The sequence below is a fragment of the Lissotriton helveticus genome, chromosome 7 (genome assembly GCF_964261635.1).
Source record: "Lissotriton helveticus chromosome 7, aLisHel1.1, whole genome shotgun sequence".
NCBI classification, from domain to species: domain Eukaryota; kingdom Metazoa; phylum Chordata; class Amphibia; order Caudata; family Salamandridae; genus Lissotriton; species Lissotriton helveticus.
This window is the reverse complement of record NC_136068.1, coordinates 995,571,254-995,586,054: the sequence shown is the minus strand read 5'-3', so window position 1 is coordinate 995,586,054 and position 14,801 is coordinate 995,571,254. Positions and strand designations below refer to the sequence as shown.

At 43.4% G+C, this 14,801-nt stretch overlaps 1 protein-coding gene across 1 annotated transcript in view; it reads left to right on the top strand.

The window, feature by feature from the left end:
- NMUR2 (neuromedin U receptor 2) overlaps positions 1–14,443 on the top strand; it is a 488,465-nt gene extending 474,022 nt beyond the window's left edge. The window contains exon 4 of the mRNA XM_078650744.1: positions 14,184–14,443. Coding sequence (XP_078506870.1) covers positions 14,184–14,443 — 260 coding nt within the window. The remainder of the gene's footprint in view (positions 1–14,183) is intronic.
- The last annotated feature ends 358 nt before the right edge of the window (positions 14,444–14,801 follow it).

The following is a 14,801-nucleotide window of genomic DNA, read 5'->3' as shown; positions in this document are numbered from 1 at the left end:
GCTTGTTGACAACGATGTCACTTCTTTAGACTTCACTATAATCCCAAATTGAACCTTGTGATACCCCAGCCCGTGTGCTACTTACACCCGATATACCGAGTCTGCCCCAGGCTGGCACATTTGCATTGTATGCCTCCTTAAATGTGAGTAAGCCCCTTTTGAGCTAAACTGACTCCGGACCTTAATCTGACCCTCCATGTCCCGCACCCCGAGTAGCCTGTATGCCACTGAGACTGTGTGTACCCATGAGTGTCAACATACTGTTTCCTTGTGACCATGAGGATTAAATGTATTTTCTATTCTGAAAACCATTTATCTTTAAAAGGCTCAGTGCGAATTCTCTCTCTCTCTCTATTCCTTTTTTCACTCTCTCTTTTTTCTCTCGCTCTCTTTTTTTGTCTCTCTATCTCCTGTCCTTTTTTGTCTCTCTCTCTCTCTCTCTCTCTCTCACTCTCTCTCTCTCTCTCTCTCTCTCTCTCTCTCTCTCTGTGCGATCGCTGGAGAGCCCCCCCCCCACGCCCCCCACCCCCTCCTTCTTCAGGCAAACGTGATTTGGCACTGGCAATGTGATCTTGGATGAGTCCTACACACAAGGTACACAATTAAACTGTTCAGGTGGAGCTAATTCGCACCAAGGCCATATGTACTAACATATTACCATTTACAAGGGCGTGCTGCTTTGCTTCTTTTCTTTTGTCATCCACCTGTGTTGGTTTGTGGTAGAGAAAAACAATGTTTGCATTTATTCTAGGGGAGGTGGTATTTTCTATCAGCGCAAACCCCCAGTTTTTCAGGTTTTAGACTTCCTTTTTTTGGGGGGGCCCGCCTATTGGAGTCTCACCCACTGTATTGCCTTAAGGTAAATGTTTTTGAGCTGCAACCTCTGGACCAATCATTAATATAAGGTCAGTACTGTGGACAGCTGAAGTGAAGGGTTCTGAGTAGATTGTACTTCCACTTGAGCACACATGCATGGCACACATGCAAGCCAAGCCAAGAAGACTTTTGTCTGACCTGTCCTGGCATCTCCACACAAGTCGCATTGTGTGGATGAGACAACGTTCTTCCGAGGTAAAGAGTATACATGTGGAATGTTTTCAATATACACTTTATATGTTCATTTGTGATTAAACTGTAACTTCAGATTGGCATGGTCAGAGTCGCTGCCTTGTTTATACATGGCTGGGCCTAGAATCCAAATCTGATGTCAAATTTGACATATTGTAATTCTGTAAGATCTTGCATATTTCGCCGTAATAACCCTTAATAAGATTTGTCCTGTGAGCTGTCTGGCAGGATGAGTCAATTGCTCTGTTGCACCAGCTGGAAAATCATTGCCCCCAGGAACTAGACCCATTCTAGGAAGAATGAACATCTCCCCCTTGTTCGAAGCAGTGGGGGCAAGAAAGGACTCTCCATGGGATAGATGTATATATGCATTTATATGTTTTTATTTTTGTATATGTATGTATTTAATATGTAGAGAGCACAAATTACTTGTTGATCGAGGGAAGGGAGGCTCAGAATCTTAGCAACAGGAGGGCCTACACTTCAATCCCCAAAATTAGGTCTCTTTGAAGTGTTCGGAAGCAGAAGGCACACAGGCTGGGTGCATTTTGGCTCATAGGGCAAAGTGCCTCAGTTTTAATATTGAACTTTCATTTGCCATCCTGCTCTGAATGCTATACAGGGTCAGGACAGGCAGAGAGCTGGTTCATGTTAGTGACCCTCAAGGGTGTTTGGGTGATGTGGCACAGCAAGGTTCGGTGGTTGCCTGGCCAATAAGGGAAACAATTAAATGCCTTCTTAGGAACCTGTAAAGGCTTATAATGTTGAGACAGGGCCCACATGTATCAAGGTAGGGCCAGGAATATGGGAACTCTTAATTTGCACTCCGGACTTTGTGTATTCTCTCCAGGATTGGCCACACCAGCTTCTTGAGTCCCTCTGACGGCCAGAAGAGAGTGGATCTCCTAGGGACTCTATAGGATGTGGTTCTCTGGCCTTCTATTGAACTGGCTCTGTTGTAAACATCAGATAAGAGAGATTGTTTTTCAAAGCAGGCTTTCAAGAACAATCCTACACACCTTAGAAATGCCCACCGCAGAAAGTGTTCCAGTAAGAGCTCCAACAATGCCACATTTTACATAAAAAGGAAAGAATTATGATTGTTATGTTATCTGCATTTAAAGTCCAAAGCGACAATTTTCTACAAAAGATAGCGAGTGTCAACCCCTCTTCAAATAATGTTTCACTAATGTCTGTTGCCTTTGTCAAGATCACTTGATCAGATAAAAAGCATGCATTTCTAGGTCCATAACTAATCAATAAATAACAGCTGCCATTGAGTAAAATGTATAGAATCAGGTTGAAGTGGTTCAAAACATACATATGCAGATTGGAATATGGAGTTCCAACAACATAATACATAACTTGTATTTTTAGAATGGAGAACCCTACCAAGTTGGAGAGGTGCCTTAATCTACTGCCCCTCCTGGCGTTAAAACTAACTTCAACAATCATTTGATTGAGACTATTGCGTCTCATGTACTAGCAGTCGACAATTTTCTTTAAATTGGGGATTTCAACTTCCATGCCGAACTCCCATCTGACACGAACACCAGCATACTGATCTCTAGCCTAAGTACTTTGGGAACTCTACCAGTTGGTAGCTGGACCCACTCATTTAACTAGTCATACCCACAACCTTCTGTTTACCAATTGCTTTTCCATTGAAGTGGAGCCCTCTATTCCAGCCCTTTCGTAAGATCATTATTTATTAAAGTTCTCTTTACAGTATGCTTCTACTCGCAGCAATGTTTGCAAAAGAACAGACTTGGAGTAGGCCCTGGAAGAAAGTCAGCTTAACTACATTCTCTCATAATTTCAGTATACCACTCCTGACTGACATACTCAACTTAAATCTTGCTGTTGATTCCTTCAAAAAGGCTATTGTCCATGCCCTAGACACAATCGCCCCTTTGACTAAAGGTAAACGTAATCATACACTGTCACCTTAGTTCACAACTGATAAGCTAGCAAGTAGGAAAGCTGAGCATAAATGGAGAAGTTCCAAAAGTATTGAGTACTGAGTACTGAGGACAGGCAATCTTACAAACATACCCACAGGCATTATCTTGGTCCTAATATCGTAAAAGCAAAAAAACTAATATAGGTGATAGAATAAATAAGGTCTCCATCTCCCACAAAGAACTCTATAAAATATTAAAGGAATTCACCAGTCCCACATCCTGCCAGCTCGAACATCCTGCCTCACAGGACTGGTTTGACACTTTGTGGAAAAAATCGATACCATTTACAGCTTCTTTCCAAACCAGCTTTGCGAAAATTTGCATTGTTGGTCCGTCTGTGATCAGGCATCCTCTTCAATATTTTTAACTAAATTCATTGAATTTACACAAGAGGATGTAAGTACGGCATTCGCTTAGATCAAATATGGCTCTCCTGCCGACTCAGGGGCATATTACCAACCAATAGAGATAATTTTTGTCTCTAACTTGTTTAGAGACAAAAATTATCGCCGCACATCGGCGATTTTTATCGCAGATAAACCTTGCTATTAGCAAGGTTTATCGCAAATGCGATAAAAAACGGCCGCAATGCATGAATATCGCTGAAAAGTCAGCGATATTCATGCATTATCGAGCAAATGCTCTTAGCCATGTTATCCACCTCCCATTGGTTAACATGGCTCAGAACTGCTCAGGGCAGGTGTTAGCTTTTGGAGATATTCGCGCTTAGCGCGAATATCTCCAAAAGTTGGTAATAGGAGATAGCGATGTTAGCGACTGTTTCCAGTCGCTAACATCTTGGCACGCCCACTTTGCATGTCATTAGTGATAAATATCACTGACATGCAAAGCGGGTCCCAAGATGGTCGCTATCTCCTATTAGCTGTCGCTAACTGGTGTTAGCGACAGCTTGGTAATAGGGAGATAATTTTATCTCCGCTTTCTTGGCTTTTAAAGCCAAAAAAGCGGCGATAAACCTCCTTGATAATATGCCCCTTAGTCTCTCCTCACATTTTGTCCATTATTGGACCAGCTCTTTTTACAGGCGTCGCCAAACTTTTCCTCTAATCCTTATGTCATTTTACGGTTCCCATAAAATGGAAAACGGCTATAGTCAAACCTATCTTAAAAAAAACACAATAGACCCCAAAAAACCGAACAGGCCCATTTCCCTTCTCCCTTTTTTTGTGAAAGTTCTGCAGTCACTAATTAACAAACAACACTCAGCCTTCTTAGAGCGTAATAAACTACTGATCTTTTCCCAATCCGGATTCCGAGCGGCTCATAATATGGAAACAACTTTGATAGAGGTAATTGAAAACATCAGACGCCTTGGACTCCGGCCAGTCAGCCATGCTAGTCCTACTCAACCTATCGGCCGCCTTTGACATCATCTCACACGGAACGCTTGTGAATCGTCTGTGGGGGATGGGAGTCAGGGACATGGCCTTGAATTGGCTTAGTGGCTATCTGGCTGATCGGTCTTCGATCGGTTCCTTTGTCTCTCGCAATCATGTGATAGACAAGGGAGTTCCGTACGGTTCCATCTTGAGTCCCACACTTTTTAATCTATATGTGGCACCCCTAGCCAGCGTGTTTAGATAACCTGGCTTTGATACCTTGTCATATGCAGACAACACACAATTACTGATCACTCATGGCCATGACATTACGGACACCAAACTCCATTTTATGAACTGCATGACTGACATCAACATCTGGATGCAAAATAACCACCTGCAACCTAATGCCAATAAAACGGAGATTATTCTTTTTGGGAAAGAACAGACCTTGTTACATTGCCAAAAAACTAATCTGGGACCAACCGTCCAGAACACTAAGGCCCTCAAGCAAGTACCTTCTCACCCATCTTAAGATCTGTTTACCGCCAGGACCAGAGGCAGATCTTTCTCATATCTTGCACCCTTTCTGTGGAACACTCTTCTACTACAGTTACGCATGGAAACTAATCATAGACTTTTTCGTAAAGCTCTAAAAACCTGACTGTTCTAATTTGTTCCAATCTTTTTTTTCATTTACTGGCACTCTTTTCATCTTTCTTTCCATCCACGTTTGTCAGGATTTAGGCAAGCGCTTCGAGACCCCCGGGTTATATGTGCGCTCAACAAAATCTGATAACTATGACTATGGCTATGACTATGGATGGAAAGAAAGGATTATTTAATAGTTATCTGCGACTCCCAATCAAGTTGGAAAATAACTCAAATCATACATAAATAAAGAATTTCCACCTTTGTGAATCTATCCCTTTAGCTTTTATTTGGATTCAATCGAGCTACATTTATCCACTCTTTAAGACATAAGCCTTGAGCTCAGCTGATCTATCGGAACTTACTGGAAACCCAGCCAGGGTAAATCTAAACCAGCCGTAGACTTGCTGGTCAGTCTCAAACAGAATGCGGAGTCCGTCTCAGTCCTCAATGCCTTAGCGGGAGAAGACAGAATAAAATACTCATAGACATTAAAACGTACAATTAACCTTAGGTTTATACTCCTATGAAACATCTACATCTATTCCCGGTGTATTATCTTTTACTGCCAGTCCACAGTCTATGTTTTGGGAATTTGCAAATTCATAATCAATGAAAGAATGAGACAATATGCTATAGTTTGGTGTATCATTTATGCCCACCACAGATTTAGCCATAAAAAAGGTACCCTAACTGAGAGCAGCGCTGTGCTCCAAAAGTGACCCTGAAGCTGAACACTCACAGAGGACACAAGCAACTGAGAGCAGTGACAGGCGCTGAATGAGCAGGAAACAAGTACAAGCCCAATCCCCCTTAAAAGAAAGACTAAAACTAATATCTTACCAAAAGAAGTCCAATAGGGTTGACAACCAAAAGTGAAAAAAGGCTCAAATAAGCCCAAATTCCCCTCAAAAGGAAGCCCAAAACCAAATGATTATCTTATCAAAAGAAGCAAGAACTGATGGCCGACATCTATAATTGCAAAAAAAGTCTAAAAAAATACAAGCAACTGAGCAGGAGGCTACACTAACACAACGGTGGCATTAAGAGATGCTGGTGGGGAGGAATTATATATTAAAATGTAAGCAGCTATGACATCAAAGCTGGACAAAGACAAAAAGTAACAGAGCAGGAAATAAAGAAAAACATAGTCCCCAAAAGAAAAGGTAAACAACCAAAGCGTAATGATACAGTACTTAGTCCCTGCTCCTTGGAGGAAGGAAGATAAAAGGGAGGGATAAAAAGGCTGGACTGTCCAATAGCAAGAAATAATTTTTGAAGAACACTGACAAATGAAAAGTAGGGTTGAACACCACCAATTGGTGGAGTTGAACCCTACAAATCATATTCAACAGGTCTATAAGCGACAGTGCAAGTGCTGTCTAGGCTTGACCTAAATAAGGAGGTTTTGGCCTAGCAAGGCCAGGTCAAAATAGCAGTGTAAAACTTCCCACATAGGCTGTTATAGCAGGCATGAGATATGATGAAAGGGCTACGTAGATGGATAGCACAATAAGGTCTCCAGGCCCACTGGTAGTCTTTAATTTGCATGCCCTTGGTACATGTGATATCACTTTACTAGGGACTTATAAATAAATTAAATATGCCAATTGGCTATAAGCTAATTTCACCATGAGAGCACAAGCCCTTTAGCTCTGGTTATCACTGGTAAAGTGCGCTGAATCCTAAGGCCAGCAAAAATTAAGTTAGCAAAAATAGGAGTCTGGAAAGCAAATAAGTTGGGAGAAAACTACACAAAGGATGCTACGTCCAACAACACATCTACAAGTTTTTCCAAGTTTACATTTAAAAATAAGGTCGTTTGAGACTTTGAAGTACCTTTAAATCCAAAGTCGAATTTGAATATACATTTAATGTTAAGGCAGTCTGAAAAGCAGTATTGCCTTTAAACTGACAACAGGCATCACAGTAGTGCACACTTTAGTGCATTAAATCTACTGGTCCTTTAGATCTACATGCCCTACCATATACTAGGGACAACCATGTAGGTTGTCAGTACCAATTGTAATTATACCTAATTGCCATGTGCGTTTAGTCAAAGCACAGACTCTGGGTCTGGTTAGTAGAGCCCAGAGCACAATCAAGGTCAGAAAACCAGCATCTAGTAGTTCAAATGGGGGCAAAAAGTGTGGGGGGGGGGACACTGCAAACAGGTCCTGATTTCTCATACTCACTGTGACCCCAGGCACTGCTTTTGCAACCCCTGGCATCAGCGGTGTCAAAATCAGTCCCAAGAAAACAGGGATGGCTTCACCCCCCCCATTGTTTATAGCTAATTTTTAATCATGATAACAGTGACTAATTGTATATTATTCACTATTAATGTAATACAAATTAGAGCATCAGGTAAGTAAACAATGTATTCAAGTCAATGTGAGTAAGTATCTTGAGTTACTCAGTGTAAGAATTATTGACAATATGTGAGTGAGTGTCAGATTGAGTGCAAGAGACTGAGAATGATTGAGTGCCAGTGGGTGATGATTGAGTAAGAGTGAGTAAGTGAGAATAAGTGTGAGTTAGTGAATGTAAATTAGCATGAGTTAGAATGTGGTATGCTTGCAAGTCTGCTGTAGGCCCTTGCAAAATATTGGTATTGCAATAAGGCGGGCAATTTCAGTTGAGTTTGTGGGCAAATTGTAGCAAAAAATGTGGATTTCCTACACTCCACCCTTCCTGCCAAATAGGGGTGGTAAGCACACTGGGAATGTTGCTGTATCCATAAAGCCTGCATATTCCCTGTATTACAGAAGAAACTGAGTTGACACCACAGTCACTGGAAATGCAAGTGGGGAGTTAACTCTCTCAGTAACTTTTAGCAAGGACCTACTTAGATCCACCCTGAGAACATTTAGAAGAACGTAGAAATATCAATAACATTTAGGCATCTGAATAAAGACCATTTGCATTTAGCCAGCTAAGACAGTTTCCATCGATCATGCCACATCTCCCTTATGTGACATGCCAACTGTATGTTTATTGTGTGTGGTGTCTGATTCACAGGTTGCGACTCTCTGTGGTGAGGACGTACGCGTAGTTGTGCCTCTATCTCTGATGGCACTGCTCAACTTGCGCCTGTGTGTGTGTGACCGGAATTACCTGGTGCGACCAGTATCAATATACACCATGCATTGTGCCTCATTTCCCAGGAGGTATGGAATTTGCAACTCTTCATTGTGTGTGACTGGAACTGTCTGGTGTGATTCGGAGCAATGCACACCAAACATTGTGCCTCATTTCCAGGGAGGTACTGAGTTTGCAACTCTGCATTGTGTAAAACCGGAATGGATTAGCTGCAGTGTCAATACAAAAAAGAGGCGGAATATGTTAGATGAGTGCTGTGCAAGCCTAAGCATAGCATGAACAAAAAAAATGGCCACAGTTAAAAAATATGATGCTTTCACTTAATGCAATGTAAATCAGTAAAGAGCATTAGAAAAGGACAAAATGAGTTCATAAAAGAAAATCTCAGAAACTGCCACAGCTATATTGTTCATTTCATAATCAAACTTACCTTTGGCATTAGGATTGAATATTTCAGAAATGTGAATTTAAATCTGATATCTAAGCCATTGTTTGCTGTCAAACAGCACTTGTACTCTAGATACTACATCACTAAAACTGTACCTGCCATCTCTACTTATTCAAGCAGTAAGTTACTGCTTTTATTGTAAAACTACCACCTGCAGATTTGTCTGTGTGTTCCTCCTTTTGAGGGAGCTGTATATTTAACAGTTTGCAAGTGAAGTCCAGCTGTTCTAACAGGAAGAGAAGTGCAATAGCCCTCAAACATATTGCAGTATTTTGAAATGTATTTCTTGCAATGGTTGATATAGCAACTAACATGTACAGTTTGACATAGTGATGACAGCTCACTTATTTATGTCACTTACATCACAGGATGACATGCAGGTAAGATGACACCTATTTTCATGAACTAAGTAAACGGTTCGATTTTGAAACAGTATGTCACTGATTAAAAAAAATATATAAATGTTTATGACCAACATGTATTAGAACATTGGAATGTTGGGAGCTCCATTGAAGACAATGGAGTGCTCCAGGCTTCTAATGGGTGGTAGAAGCCCGGAGCATCAACATTCCAAAGTCTGCCATTTTTCACAGATGTTGCTATGAACAAAGGCAGACATAGAGCTCAAGGGGATTTCAACTCCCTCGGGCCTTTGTTTTACAATATAGAACATTCTGCCCTCAAGGGGCAGGATGTTATTAGAGCCTTATAGCCCTCCGTAGCAGGCTATAGTGGCCATTAAAGGCTTGCTCCCTTGTTAAAGGCCCTCACCTTCGTCTTGGGCCTTTAACGCTGGAGCAGGCCTGTTAGAACTGGGGGTCTCTAGTTGGCTGCGGCAGTTACCTTAGTCCAAATAGGGACCCTTGCTTCTAGTCAGGGAAAGGAGGGACTCCTGCTCATCCCCTGGAAGCTTGGCACGAGCAGCCAGGCCTATCTTCAAGGACATGTGTAAAGTATTTGCAGCCACACTTTCAGTGACACCGTGATAACACCACAAATGGACACCAAATTGATGTATGAAAATATTGGTATCTTTATCAAGAAGAAAAGTACGGTAAGAGCAAACAAAAAAAATCCAACATATGCGTATTCGTACTATTTCACTTTGCCGGTTATTAGGCCAACAAGCACTTGTAGGTTCTTGCGGTATTAACGGGCAGTTCACGATGTTCAAAGGCAGTCCCAATGCAATGCTATGCAGTTCGTAATGCAGTTTGTATTGTCAGACTAATGCAGTTCGTAATGCAAGAATAATGCAATCCTCACTGCAAGTAATCAGGCAGTTTGTAATGCAAGAATAATGCAATCCTCAGTGCACGTAATCAGGCAGTTTGTAATGCGCGTATAACGCACTCCTTAATGCAAGTAATAAGGCAGTTCGTAATGCGAGAATAATTCAATCCTCAATGCACATAATAAGACAGTTCATAATGCACGTATAACGCACTGCCTTAATGCAAGTATAACACACTCCTTAATGCAAGTATAACAGCAGTTTGTATTGTGAGAATAACTCAATCCTCAATGCACATAATAAGGTAGTTGGTAATGCGAGAGTAATCCAATCCTCAATGCACGTAATAAGGCAGTTCTCAATGCAAGTATAACGCACTCATTAATGCATGTAATCAGGTAGTTCGTAATGCAGGAATAGTAAAATCCCTAATGCAAGTAATAAGGCAGTTCGTAATGCAGGAATAATAACAGGCCAATCAAGGCGATTATCAGGAGCACCACTAGGCCCAAACCACAGACAACACTCATGAACTTCCGAGGGCGGCCCGGTACTGCCGGGAAGGTCCGGGCCACTCGAGGACTCAGCGCGTCTAAAGCGATGCAGTGGGAGAGAGACAAGAGCATTCCTGTACTCCTCCTGCACCTCCCAGGCCACATACGTTTGCGGCTCACAACCGGAGTCCAAGCCTTACTTGGGGGATGCGCTGCCTTGCTCTTTCTCTCTCCCAACTCATCGGACGTCGATGCAAGGCGATGCTGTAGCCTGACAGGTTACAGCCCTGCCTTCTCCATTGCTGACGATCCTGGGCAGATTCCTTTTGCGACCAGCGATCACAATTACCTCATGACTTTCTTAGCTTTACGAAATCATTCAGCACATTGCGGCTGTGGCCGGTGGCTGCAATCTTGATCCGCAGCCTCCGTTACGATGACGGCTCGGACCACAAACACTTCACAGCAGCGTGGGCGATGATTCACGCTCTGGCACTGGAGTCACGGGGCACTTTCCAATCAGCACCACGGACCCCAACGGCAGTCTCAGGCTGCACACGCACAAAGTGTCGCTGAGACTCGGTTGAGTTTCGGGCCACACAATACCAGGGCACTGCTTATGAAGGTCTCAGGCTGCAAAAAGCACGCGGACACAGCTTTGCTGAGACATACTTCGAATCTTTAATGTTCCTGAGTTTCCACAACAGGGAGTCAGCTCTCCTTGGGCCCTTGGGAACACGTTACTTCAGGACACAGCACACAGCAAAGTTCTTTCAAGAAGGAGGACACAGCAAAGCCCCTTAGCCTCTCCTTAGTTAAATCAGCAAACTGCAGGCCAACCCCAGAACACACAGCAAGGGTCAGTCCTTCTCTTCAGTCTCTTCAGCTGTTCTTCCTTGGCTGAGGTTCCTCTTGAAATAGTTTCAATCCTTTTCAGTCTTGATCAGTCCAACGTTCAGGGGTTTCAGCTCTCATAGTTATACCCCTAAATGTCTTTGAAGTCTTTGTGTTCAGGGTGGGCACTGACCCCTGTCCAAACCAGTTCTAGGTCTCTCCATGCCAGTGACACCTTCTTCCTTTGAAGTGGGGGTCTGGTTCTTCAATCAGTCAGCAGGAGGTGGAGCCCTTCTTTTATGGCAGCTGCACAAGCCTCTTCACCTCTAGGGGCTACTCCTCCCCCCTACACTCCAGATGCAGATCAGCCTGTTGCTGCCTTACCTCCTCCCCTGGGTCAAGACATTTCCCAGATCCTATCACATTCAAATCCAGATACTCAATTCACAACAATGCAGACCCACACAGAATTGTTAGAACAAAGAAAGCCACTTTGTGAGTTCAGGCACACTAAACTTCACCTTCCCCATTCTGTCCTATGTGCAAGATGGCCTTGCAACAGTGAAAAATGAAATGGAGAGTATTTCACTGTTAGGACATGGTACACCCCTCGGTACATGTCCTACCTTTCACAGACACTGCACCTTGCCCCGGGGGGTACCTTGGACCTACCATAGGGGTGTATGATGTGCATGGAAAGGGAAGGGTAAGGCCTTGCAAGTGGATGCACTTGTCAGGACAACATGGTAGTTAGCAAACTGTGTGCAGTGGCAGGCCTGAGTTCTCTCTTTAGGGCTTCTTGTGTGGGTGGCACAATTAGTGCTGCAGGCCCACGAGTAGCATTTGCATTCCCAGCCCTGGCACACATAGTGCACTTTACTAAGGACTTTACTCTTAAGGCACACATACCAATTATGGACAACCAATTACCATAACACTTTATACAGGGAGCACTTGCACTTTGACTCTGATCAGCAGTGGCAAAGTGCTCAAAGCATCTAAGTCAGCAACATAATGTCAGAAAAAGGTCTAGGAGGAAGGCAAAAAGTTTAAGGAACTTTAGCCACAAAGGGCCAAGTCCAACAGGGCCTTTAATGGCTGGTATTGTGTGCCACAGCAGGATAAAAGGCTATAGAAGGGAACTTAATATTTTTTCTCTATTTCCGACTGAAGCAACACAAACAATAACCCCACTTCAGAGAGCAGCTCTGGCCTCCCGAGTACCCACTACCGACCTCAATTGGGAAACCAGTAAAAAACCTGGGGGTTTGGTTCGATGGAGGTCTTTCCTTCTCAGTACATATCAAGAAGTCGTCTGGCGGTTGCTTCTGCCTGCTTAAATCATTCAGAAGATTGTTTCCCCGCCTGCCCCTTGTCGCGAAGGAAATGGTCACTTGTGCATTGATTCTGCCTCGGCTGAATCACGCCAATCCCTTTTTGCTGGTATCCCAGGCTACCTGCTGAAGAATTTACAGGTAATTTAAAATACTGCAGCCAGACTCCTATTGGGTCTGTCGGCCAGGGATAGTGTGCAGCATCAGTTGCGCTCTCTCCACTGGCTGCCCATGGCGGCCAGAGTGAAATTTAAACTTCTGACCTTGGCCCACCGTGCGCTCCATGGGTGTGGCCCTTTCTACCTGCAGAGGCGTCTATCCTTCTATGTTTCTGCGCGCTCCCTGCACTCTTCGTCCTTATGCTTTGCACAGGTCCCACGTTTTAAGCGTCAGAGGATAGGGGGCAGCTCTTTTTCAGTGAAAGCGGTGGTTGCATGGAATGCTCTTCCTCTGGCCCTGTGCATCATCCAGGATCCAGTTGTATTTAAAAAGAACTTGAAAACTCATTTATTCACCTGAAGCACACTGCCTTACCCTGCTGGTCTCACGCCGGGACACTTATATGTAGCCGTGCGCATAATAAATGTATATAGCATAACATAGTGCTACAATTTAGCCCGCTGGGTAGTATAAGGGCTCTTTGTCCAGTAACATTGCAACCTGTGTTGGCACTTTCTATGGGATGCAGTTATCACTGTAGTTCTTTATTAAACCTCTGTTAAGAGACAGAATCCAGGACAAGTTCTACAGCAGAGCTGGCACCATGGTAAGGAAGGCCCTGGTTGGGCTTCTTTAGAGCTCATCAATAGGGTTTGTGGTAGGGAAAACTCTTAGCAGGGTAAGACTCCAGTAGACCCTGTGGACTTCATAGGGAAGCCATTGTGCCTGCAAACTGCTTTGTACATAGATCCTGATTTAGACTTTGGAGTACAGACTGTACTCCATCAAGGCAATGGAGTAAAGTGCTCTTTTGCCCTGATGGAGTGCTCATCCTCCGAATTTAGAGTGGGCAACTCTGGTCATTGATAGGAACCTCCGTAACAGTGGTTCCTGTAATGAGCTAAAAGTTTGAGGAAAGACGCCATCAAACATGACTAATCACCCCCACAACGTAGGATAAGTCTCCCAGGAAATGGGTGTCATTTGAATATTTTACTGTCCCTTAATGCCATGTATTTCGTGGCAGTGAGGGTGAGTAAAAATGTTCACTTGACTGCACACTCTAAATCAGGCAGGTGGTCGAATGGCCAAACCTCTGACAGCCCAACGGTGCATGTCACAGAGGGAGTAGTTTCTGTCCCTGACATACTTAAAGTCGCCAGAATGGAAATCAGACTGGACCATCAGTGTGGAGAAGGAACTACGTCGACACTGAGAAGGACTACCTTCTCTGTCAAACTCTATATCAGCCCATAAGACACTGTAGACCACATGTTTTAATCAATCAGTCAAATACATACTTGACACTCTCCCCATGTAAGAAATAGGCTACCTCTTTTACCACCGTCCTACAGCCTTCCAATTTACATTTACATTCCTAATGCATTGAATTAATCTAGTGGAGAAAACACCAGTAAGCATGAGCCATCAATCACAGAAAATAAAAAAATACAACATATTGACTGTTCAGACATGACTTTTACAAATCTATTGATAAGTATTGTAATTGTGACTCCTGCAGGCATCACCTTTTACCATTCTCTATGTCTTCTAGGTGTATTTTTCTACTTGAGCTCAGCCGTGAACCCACTAATCTACAACCTCCTCTCCAGACGCTTCCGATCAGCCTTTTTGACATTCCTCCCTGCCTGCTGCCGACGCTGGCCCCGCAAGCATCCCACACGCGGACTCCCCCCCCAAAGGGGCATCTCCATGCTTGGCGACCGTCCACTGGTGGACTGGACAGAAGAAGCCAGCCCACCATATACTCATCGGACCTCGGTTTGCAGCTCCCATCTTTCTACTGTCCTCTGACATCAGCGCTTATGGGGGAGAAGGGCTCCTCGCACAGTGCAACAAAGCAGCGCAAAGAGACTTCCTGGAAAATTGACCAATGTGTCTGTACTACAAGCTGCTATGTGAATCCACAACCTGTGTCATCGCTTCACCAGCACTTTATGCTCTCGAAGAACCACTATTGCCTCAGTTATACAATTTCATTTGTTCTTTCCAGTTGTTCCCTTCTTTATTCAAATTCAATTTGATATTTATTCATAGTAAATATCAACATGTTGTTATTGCTATTATTGGTAATTGGCACGTGTAAAGCACACAATGTTCCATATGATATTTAGATTGTTTTGTTTCCTGAGCTTGACATCAATCTTCTCCG